At 46.7% G+C, this 10,450-nt stretch overlaps 1 protein-coding gene across 1 annotated transcript in view; it reads left to right on the top strand.

The window, feature by feature from the left end:
- The window catches only part of adcy8 (adenylate cyclase 8 (brain)), an 81,481-nt gene extending 71,580 nt beyond the window's left edge, over window positions 1–9,901 (top strand). The window contains exons 15-18 of the mRNA XM_070844489.1: window positions 4,632–4,778; window positions 7,204–7,296; window positions 8,266–8,380; window positions 9,402–9,901. Of these exons, the coding sequence (XP_070700590.1) occupies window positions 4,632–4,778; window positions 7,204–7,296; window positions 8,266–8,380; window positions 9,402–9,901 (855 nt within the window). The remainder of the gene's footprint in view (window positions 1–4,631; window positions 4,779–7,203; window positions 7,297–8,265; window positions 8,381–9,401) is intronic.
- Window positions 9,902–10,450: the final 549 nt, after the last annotated feature.

Genomic DNA, 10,450 nt, shown 5'->3' on the forward strand with positions numbered 1-10,450 from the left:
CAGCGAACGCAGCAGCCTGAATTATGTCTCAGACTCATTTCAAGTGTCAGAATTATTTCTAAGAATCAGTAGAAACCAGTCTGGAAGGCAGGAAAGCAAAATCATCTCATGGAAAAGTCCAGTTTAGTTCAAGTGTGGGCTTCTTTTTGTTATGTTCTGTCCATCTATTGATTAGGATGATGAGTACACAGCAAAGTAATTGCTGAGATGTCCACGGTGACGTCACAACAGACGTGTCCCTGCTCCCACACACCTGCTCCTGCTGAACATCGGGCCTCTGCAGGGCTCGAATGACGAGCTGATCGTTTGAATCAGGTGTGTGGGAGCAGGGCAGAGCTGGGGAGCGCTCATCTGAAGAGAGACGGGGATAAAACCTTTACTGTGTCCAAGTAAGGTCAGGAGAGGAATTATGGAAAATACTAGAAAAATAAGAGCAGTACTTCCTTCTTTGTCGCCCGCCGTTACGAACCAAGATGAATATTTTCAGTGAATGACAAACGACAAGCACAATAGTTGTCAGTTTTCATAAAGCAGCAACCACATTTCAGCTCATTTTTCACCGCAGACCTGCTCCAAAATTAGTCCCCTGTGTTCATTACAGTCCGTTCCCCGAGACTGTGGAGGGAAAGAAAGGCTCTGTAATTGCTTTTCAACCGGAAAGAGAGAGGGAGAGAGAGAGAGAGAGAGAATTGGTGGGGCGGTTGGTTCAGCCGGGGAGTTTTTTTTTTTGGTCGCATGAATTTGATTTGATTTTAATAACACGTTGTCAGTCAGCAGCAGAGAACACATTGATTTGTCTCCATCGCAGCCGTGACTCAGCTGCCCCGACTCTGCAGAGTCAAACTTTACAAAGTTTCTCTTTTTGTTCACCTTATCTGTGCTGCCCTTTTTCCTTTTGTGCTTTTAATTTCCCTCGAATGGAGCCGCGCTGCACTCGTTAAAAGCCTCACATGGAGGCGCACACGTTAACACACAAGCCTGACGGGCCGCCCGTAAAGCCGGCACGTGTTCCTGCATGTTTGAAGCACACGGCCGTCACACCACCCTGTTTTATATCCCTGAGCGTGTTTTTTCTTAAGCGTGTTCTGGTCAGTGGCATGCACCATAAGTGAGCATGCAGACATTAGAGCGTGGCCACAGAGATTCACTCCCATTGAGCCACAAGAGCACCAGTGAGGCCCTGATGAGGTGACGAGGTGATGAGGTCTCACAGTCTGTGTTTCAAAGGGTTCTGCTCTTCCACACACGTCCACACGGTGCACAGATGTTGAAACAGGAACATAACTTCCCCAAACTGTTGCCCAAAAAAGTTGGAAGACCACCGTCGTCTAACAAAGACTTTGAGTGCTGCAGCTTTAAAAAGTCCCTGTACTGGAATTGATCACCTCCACCCACCTCTGCAGCAGGGGCTCCATTATGTATTCAGGCAGATAGCTCCTGAGGTGTGATTCAGCACTCAGGACAGTGAGATCTGCATCACTCCTGCCGCCTCTCGGCTCTGCTCATCCCAGGCTCGTGTGCCATAAAGCTTCTGATGCACAGATGTTACCTCCTGAGGCACTTCAGAACTCAGTAGCAACAGAGGTCAATTGATTTTTTATCCCGATGCTGTGAGCTTGAGTGATTTGCTGTTGTTACTCCGTGATGTTTCCACCTCACAGTAACGGCACGTACAGTTAACCGGTGCAGAAATGTGACTTATTGGAAAAAAGGCGCCCTGTGAGAGCACAGTATCCCCAGGTATTTCATCCATATTGCACGATTCCACACATCACAGTTTTACGTTGCAGGAAGCAATTTTAAGTCCACTGCTTTTTCATTAAGCCTGACCGGATCCGTCCCTGAGCTCGGTCGTACCGTAGCCGCCTTGCACAGAAATTGTTGAAAGGATCTTTTTAAAAATGTGTGAAAACCTAATCAAAGGCTGGCTGATAACTTCAGTGTTACTCTGTAATCAGCTGCCAGCAATTAAGATGAGATTACTTTGGGATGAATCTATTTAAATATCCCTGGCCAGGGTTTGATATCAGCTGAGCCAAAAAGGAAAGTGAAATATTTCAGCTCTTTTTGTTTAATGTGGGAAAAAGTTCCTGCTTTTCTTTCTCTCCCGGTTGGTTCTTCACCGACGGGATAATGACTTGTTGTGGTGTGCGGAGAGGACAGTTCTCACACGGTGGAGTCAAATCGCCGTATTGTCCTCGTCTGTCCTCGTCGGGCTCCTTCATTATCGACTCCTCCGATCCTCCGTTGCCTCCCGAACAAAAGGCAAGCGGCCGATGAATTATGAATGTCAGGAGGGGAGAGCTGATATCATTCTGCTCCCGTGCCTGCTCCTAATTAAAAAGGCCGTGATTAAAAATGCATCCATTAGGAGAGGTTGGGTCCTAATCACTTGTTATATTATTAATCAGGCTGTTTATTGTTCCGTGATTTAGATACTGGAGCTCTGGGTCATTAATAGGCTCCTACACCCCTGAAGAGGTGTTGATGATCTTTGGAATTAATCAGGTGACAGAAAGCTGAGTGTCACTTACGTCAACACTTTTTATCTTCTGCTCTGTGGCAGCAGCTTCTTGCTCAAGGACACTTCAGCAGCTCTTTCAGCTGCTGTTGGTTTAAATCCTGTGATGTGATGAAGGTTTGGTGACAGACGGACATTAAACTCATCCTGTAGAACTGAGCAGTAGTTTTTCCTTCCTAGATTTTGACACCAATGATCTTTTTCCCCACATTTAAAGTCTGTAAACGTCTAATTAAAATCATTCTTCTAAGAAGTGTGAGAAGAAATATTAGGAAGCATTGTGGATCTGATACTATAGATAGAAAATAAGGCTGCACAGTAAAGTCCTTAAGTCGGTGCTGAAATGATACACGACATGTTTCACAGCAAGCTGACTGGTTGACTGAGCTCCTGCTGCAAAGCAAATCAGACAAGAATAGAATAGATCAAAGTAAAAGTGTTAACCAGCCGCCGTATGCTCGAGCCGTACATTGAACTGTGTCACTTCTAAAACATAGTTTACAGCAGAGAGATTTAGAATCAAGTCAGAAGGTTTGAAACAGTTTAAAACTGATGTTGTAGGTTTCACTGTCACCAGATCTAAAACTGATCTAACTGAGAGGATCTGTGACGAGGAGCCCTGAAGCTGTTCTCCAAGGCTTTGTGGTGGAGCAAAACATTACTGACACTCTTTGTGTCGGCTGCATCCATCCATCCGTCCGTCCACGTCTCCTGGAGTACGTTAAAGAGGCTTCGCTCTCAGGGATGAAACCCCCCCCCCCCGGGTGAACCTCCAGACACCGACTGGATCCTCCACTGAGCCAGAGCAGGTCCCAGAAACAGAATAAGTTTACCCACTTCCACTTTGAAGCTCTGACATTTGACTGAGCTCATTAAGTGTGCACAGTGTCAGTGAGGATGTCACAGGCTTATTTTCATTAGTGTGTAATTACATTGAAAGAAATTAGAACACAGGGAGCGAATCCCCATATTTGAATTATTCATACCAAATGTTGAACTGTGGCTGGACCTTATATTTACCAGCCTGTTATTAGAATATTCCCATAATTGCATGATGAAGTGCTGCGTGTGGCATTAGTATGTCAGGACGTGCTGCTTCATGTCAGCGGGCCGCCGTGCTGCTCGGCCGTGTGCCAACAGTGCCCCCCAGTGGTGGAGGAGGTGTAGGGCAGAAACACAAGCTCCAAACCTCTCAGGTGTGGGAGGCAGGGCAAGATCTCAGTTTAAAGCATCTCTTCACTTTGAGATTGAGTTAAAGTCTTAGGTGTTATCTGTTTGATTTCAACTTGTGCAAATAAAAAAGAATGACCATGGAAAGAGACGTGCAGAGAGACAGAAAAGAGGACTGAAGGTACGATCACATCAGCGTCAGCAGGTGTGGGTAAGAAGGAGTCTGTAGGAATAACGGCGACAACAGTGACTCTCTGTCTCCAACCACAGAGCGACACGCGACATTTGTGGGTCAAAGTTGATCTAAAACGAACGTTTGCACCTTAACGCTGTTCTGTCAAACTGCCACAAGTGTCCTTAACTAAAGGGACCTGTTCACCAGCAGAGCAGCACCATCAGCACACTGGTGCCATCTGTGTACTGATGAACGCAGGTCTAACGTTCACGCTCCTCTTAGCTCTGGTTTGGTCTCTACCACCTCCCGAGGGAAACAACTGGCTCTTGAGCTGCTTTCTTATTATCAAACTGTCTGTCTGTCTGTCTGTCTGTCTGTCTGTCACTTGGTGAGGTGGTCAGGTCGTGCACACAGGGTTTAGGTTTTCTTCCCATAAACACTGGAGCATGTGCTCTGAGTGCTGCATCTTGCTTTAGCCTCTTTCACGTGCTGTCTGTCTGTCTGTCTGTCTGTCTGTCTGCCTGTCTGTCTGCCTGTCTGTCTGTAGGGTTAGCTTCATATTCTATGACAAGACTTTTACTCTGTTTTCTCCAGAAAAAGGCTCAACAGACAAAACTGTTGACTTACAGTTCAGTTACTTGATGGTGTGATGGAGCTAAAATCTGTAATTATTTGCTGTAACTTTCAGGTCTATAGAGTTTAACACCTTAAACTGTATATAAACAAACCGGTGTGTATGTCTGTGCCGTCCCCCCCCCGACACAGGAGCTGTACTCCCAGTCCTACGACGCCGTGGGCGTGATGTTTGCATCCATCCCGGGCTTCGCCGACTTCTACTCCCAGACGGAGATGAATAACCAGGGAGTCGAGTGCCTGAGGCTGCTAAACGAAATTATTGCCGACTTTGACGAGGTGAGACTGCAGACTTTGAAGTGCGCCCGCTTCTACTTCAGCCCAACTTTTAAACACGAGCCTCTGAAGTCAGCGTCTTCCATTTTTGATTAAAACATCCATCTTGCTCCCTGGAACACTTCAGGAGTGATTAATGCACCGGCAGAAACAACAGGAGGGCTCGTGTCTGCAGGTTATCACACCACATTCATCTCAGATAGAAAAGACTAAAACACTCAGGGTACAAAATATCATGGAACAAACGTCCATGAGGTGAAGTGCTCCGCCGAGGTGGATCCAGGTAGGAGCATCAGTGAGGAGGTCCCTCATGAATTACAGAGGGATTTTAAAATCTGCTCATCTTTCATCTTCAGAAAGACTTTGTAATGAAGAGCAGACTGATGAACGCAGCGTTAGCACAGTGACACCCAGTGTTTCCCTCACGTCCTGGTTCAGTGTGGCCTCCCCAGTTTAGCACACCTGACCTCCTCCTGCCATGAACAAGCCAGACTTTATCTGAGCTCGCTGCATTTGATACGTCTGACTGATTTAGATCTGCCTGTATTTATCAAACTATTTCAACTGAAGTATTTTCTGTGTTTTCAAACTTGGGCTCTATTTTTACCCACTTAACTTATCAAAATGACTAGTGGGTACAATGATTGGTCCAGTAGATCACCTCAGACTATATTATAGTGGCTGCAAAGTAATCCTGATCACAGTAGGTCCACTAAAAGAGCTTGTTTGATCCACTGACAGGCTCAGAGTGTTACTCTAAGTGTGTGACAGCATCATGGAAAGGATCCCTACAGAGAGAGACCTGGAAGATCCTTTTGGTTTAACCACAAACAGCCGTTATATCGCTCTCTGCACACACACCAGACTCCATTCACTAAAACACTGATTTTACACTTGAGTTGCCACGATCAGTTATTTTGTTTGCGTTATGGTGTAAGTTTGTGATTGTGATTTACAGCTCTATTTCGGATACGACACAATGTTTGTGTAACACACAATAACCCAAACAAACTCACCAATCGAGGCAGCGGTAGACAAGAAACTCCTGTGTTCTGCGAGGTAAAATGGCTGTTTTTGCCAATGGAGTCTGGTGGCTTTGAATGGAGCGATATAACAGCTTTTTCGAGCTCAGATTGTTATTCTAAGTGTCTAACAACAAATATGGAAAGGATCCCTACAGAGAGAGACCTGGAAGATCCTTCTGGTTTAACCACAAACAGCCGTTATATCGCTCTCTGCACACACACCAGACTCCATTCACTAAAACAGGGATTTTACCTTCAAAACACTGGACTTGCTGGTCTGCTGCTGCTTCGATCTGTTAGTTTGTCTGTGCTCTTGTGTGCCTCTGTAAGGCTGTCACACACTTAGAATAACACTCTGAGCCTGTCAGTGGCTAAAACAAGCTCTTTTAGTGGACCTGCTTTGACAGACAGCGTTGCCCTAAAGGATCACATTACAGCCACTGTAACCCGTCCGCAGACTGTTCTGGTTCCTGCCAGTCATCTGGAAGCCAAAACATGTACAAACAGGGCTCTGGTTTAAAGAAGTGTCCTGATTTCTGATTCAGATTTACTGATTTTAGAATGTAGACATGAAGTACAAGTAGATGGAGGCGTCTCCCTGCTGCTCCTAGAGTTTCCTAAAGTTCCGGCACATCCCGGCTCCCTGTGGACGCGCTGACGTGTAGAGGAAGTCGTGGTTGTGATCGAGCCACCGAACTGAACCCAAGTGTCTCCTCATAAGAGCGGAGACAGACAGACAGACAGACAGACAGACAGACAGACAGACACCAGCTGAGATCTCTGCCGCCTCGAGGCCACTCTCCTCAATTTCAACCACTTTTTCCTCAAAGGGGAGCAGACGTCTCCATCAGGAAGCTCCCTCTGAGAGACACGGAGTCAGACGGCAGAGTGACTCATGATATTAGAGACTTTTTTTAAGGAAACAATTAGCAAAGCACTTAATCACATATGAAACTGGATTATTCTGATGATACGTTCTGTAGTTTTGCAGCATCAGTGTGTTTGCTGTGGTTCACAACAGTCAGGCCGCTCCTTTCTGCCTCTGTGGCTCTTCAGCACTGTGTCGGTCTGCAGGTCGGCAGCTTTGTGCTTTCTTTGGTGCTGGAGTTTTCTCTGGATGCAGTCTTAGTAGGCTCTACCTTTCCATCCTCTGTTCGTGAACTGAACTGAAAACATGTCCAGTTGAAAATATTATAATAAATTCATTTGGTGTTTTTGCAGGAACATTTTTTTTTTGTGTTTTCTAGTCAGATGTAGGTTCAGAGCACCAGTAGTGTGTTTTTAAGACCAAGAAGTTAAGAAGCAGAAGGCACAAATACACGTAACAGATAAAACGCTGGATTTATTTCATGTTCAATGTCTTCACGATCACTGAGTCCAGTCCGCTGCTTCATTTGTCACAGCTGCTCGGGGAGGATCGCTTCCAGGACATCGAGAAGATCAAGACGATCGGCAGCACCTACATGGCCGTCTCTGGTCTGTCGCCTGAAAAACAGGTGAGCTCCTCCACGTCTCATGTGAACTCATCGGTCCTTTCTGCTGCTGTCTAAAACCAGCCTGAGGTTTGGTCTGGAGCCTCTCTCTTCATTTTCACAGCCCAGATAGACCTACAACCAGTCAGAGCAGTGGAACGTGAAGAGTAAACCACCTCCTGTCAGACATAGAAAACATAACGTCCACTTCATTTAAAACTCATGTAACAGCAGATTCAGATCATTCCAGCCATCTTGGTTGTTGCCTCAACAGCAGAAAGTCTCACATCAAGCTTGTTAGATGAACGGTTGTGATTGGCCAGATTGAATCTGTCTGAACCGGAGGAGAACCAGACACAACATGAACACTCAGATTCATAAATTACAATATTTGCAGTCACTTTGTGATATCAGGTCCGTGCAGCCCTGATGTGTTACAGGGTTACACAACACATCGACACAGGACTCCTTTTAACATCCTTCATTCACTTGTTTTTTCAATTCAATTCAACTTTATTGTCTGTTAAAACAGAAATGTTTCTTTTGTCACGGCTCTAAAAACAAGGTTTAAAACCTGCAAAACCTCACTGGAGGCTGTCGGTCCATCTGTGACACACTGAGCATGTTTTATTTATAGTAACTCTATTTATAAACCACACAAAATATGTGTGTGTGTGTGTGCATATATACACACACACACACACATACACACACACATGCACAGTTGTGCTTTGGGGGATTATTACTAAAGATTTGTAGACCCATGTTTCTATTGGTGCCTTTGTCCTTTTTGGTACAGCAGAGGTGAGAAGATGTCCTGAACTGTAGCAGCAGTGTGAGTAGCTGCACTAGAGCTAAAAGCAGCAGTCAGTGAATGCACCGTAGTGTTAAACCACACAGTGACATCAGGAGCAGCGGCTCCCACTGTGAGTCCTGCCGTTCTGCTGACTCACGCTCTTCTCCTCTTCCTCTTCCTCTCTGCCCCTCCCACAGCAATGTGAAGACAAATGGGGTCACCTGTGCGCTTTGGCCGACTTCGCCATCGCCCTCAACGAGAGCATCCAGGAGATCAACAAGCACTCCTTCAACAACTTTGAGCTGAGGATCGGTGAGAGCTGAGTGTCACTCAGGGGGGAGGACAGGCCCTTCCTCCACATTTGTCTTCCCCCTCATCTTATCACATCTGTTTCCCCATTTTAACACTTTTAATACTTCTTTAATCTTGTTTTAACTAACAATGACTGATTCATTATGTTCGTGTTTATCCTGAACCCCAAATATACTTTAAAAAAAGATCCCCATGAAGTTCCCAGAGCTTAAAATGATCCTAAAAGCAGCCCAAAGCCAAAGATACAATAAGATCCAGTAACACAACCCACTGACTGATTGTTTAAATGCTGCTGGACACTTTGGATGCACCAGTTTAAAGCCTCTTTATACCTGAACTGCTCTGAGCTTTACAGGAACATTTTGTTCTTCGGACGGCTGCAAAAATCACTTTCTAGCAAAAGCAGCTCATTTTAAAGCCTCACAGAAGATTTCAGGCAATTTCCCTTAACATTACAATCAGAGAGGAGCAGCGGCGCTCTGATGGAGGATATCAGCATCCTGTGATCTGTGTTCATGCTGACAGAAAATAATATAGTCAGACTACATAAAAGCCTGGTACTGTGGTTTTTTTTTTTGGGGGGGGGGGGCTTCTTTGCCGTCCCCAAAGGTGTTGCACAGAAAATGTGATGTAAATCAACAGGTACCAGCCTGCGTCACTATGGCAACCAGTGCCAGTGATTCGCCCAGCGTCTGAACACTCTAATTCTGCTCCAGGAACAAACAGTGAATTGAGCCGTAAGAAACAAGGAGGAGCATGTGATCGTCCTGACATCTGCTGCAGCCTCACAGTCAACAGGCCGGCTGGTTTTTACCGCCTGTCCGTGTTCCCATCGTGTCAGAAGGAAGTGAAACACTGCACAGGTCTGAGTGTAGAGGTGCAGAAAGCTCTTTTAGACGCTTAAAGCGTTTCAGCAAAGGTCCTGCAGTCTGTGACGTGTATGAGGATGAAAGGAGGATACTAGATTAGTCATTTAGATTTTAAGTTCAATGATTTTTAAAAGCCCGTGTGTGTTTGGCAGGTATGGCCCACGGCTCGGTGGTGGCCGGTGTCATCGGTGCCAAGAAACCTCAGTACGACATCTGGGGGAAGACGGTGAACCTCTCCAGCCGGATGGACAGCACGGGGGTCAGCGGCAAGATCCAGGTCCCCGAGGAGACCTACCTGATCCTGAAGGAGCGCGGCTTCGCCTTCGAGTACCGCGGCGAGATCTACGTGAAGGGCATCAGCGAGCAAGAGGGGAAGATCCGAACGTACTTCCTGCTGGGCCGGGTGCAGCCCAACCCGCTCATCCTGCAGCCGCGGAGGATCATGGGCCAGTACTCGCTGGCGGCCGTGGTGCTCGGCCTGGTGCAGTCGCTCAACAGGCAGAAGCAAAAGCAGATCCTCAACGAGAACAACAACTCGGGCATCATGAAGGGCCACCACCACTACAACCGGAGGACGTTGTTAGCGCCCGGTGGCTCCGAGGTGGGAGGGGGGCATCACACCGAAGCAGCTGATAAGACTGAGTTGTCCTGAAGAGCAGACTGGAGTTTTAGTTCAGCACTTCTCAGAGGCAGAGCTGCTCTTTAGGCAAACATGACCCAGTGGTTGAGTTAAACTTCAGACATCCACACCTCTGAATGGGAGGAACAACTGACCAATCGGAGCTCTGCAGGCAGGATCAGTGACAAGGGCGTCACGCTCCTGTAGCAGGACCAGACTCATTCAGGCTGTTTAACAGGATCAGTGCATTCGTTCCTGCTTGTCAGGTTTAGAGTTCAGATTTCAGGTGTTCTGGGTGCAGAGACGCACGTGATGGACTCTGCTGAGCTCACACACGAGTCGAGTTTGTTGTGATTAGTGAAACCTTAACATCGATCTCATGTGTTTACATTTCCGTGTCAGTGTTAACCGAGCTGATTGGATGACGATGCTCCTGCTGGCTCACGTCTCCCTGTACGCTCACCTGCATGCTCCCGAGCCAGAGAGGCAGGCTGAGGCCTTAAAGGTCCCCTGTGGAGTTTCTGACCACTACCAGCACTACTGAGCGATGTTCTCACACGTGGGTCCCCGCTCACTTTGTTC

The sequence above is a fragment of the Pempheris klunzingeri genome, chromosome 15 (genome assembly GCF_042242105.1).
Source record: "Pempheris klunzingeri isolate RE-2024b chromosome 15, fPemKlu1.hap1, whole genome shotgun sequence".
In the NCBI taxonomy this organism is placed as follows: domain Eukaryota; kingdom Metazoa; phylum Chordata; class Actinopteri; order Acropomatiformes; family Pempheridae; genus Pempheris; species Pempheris klunzingeri.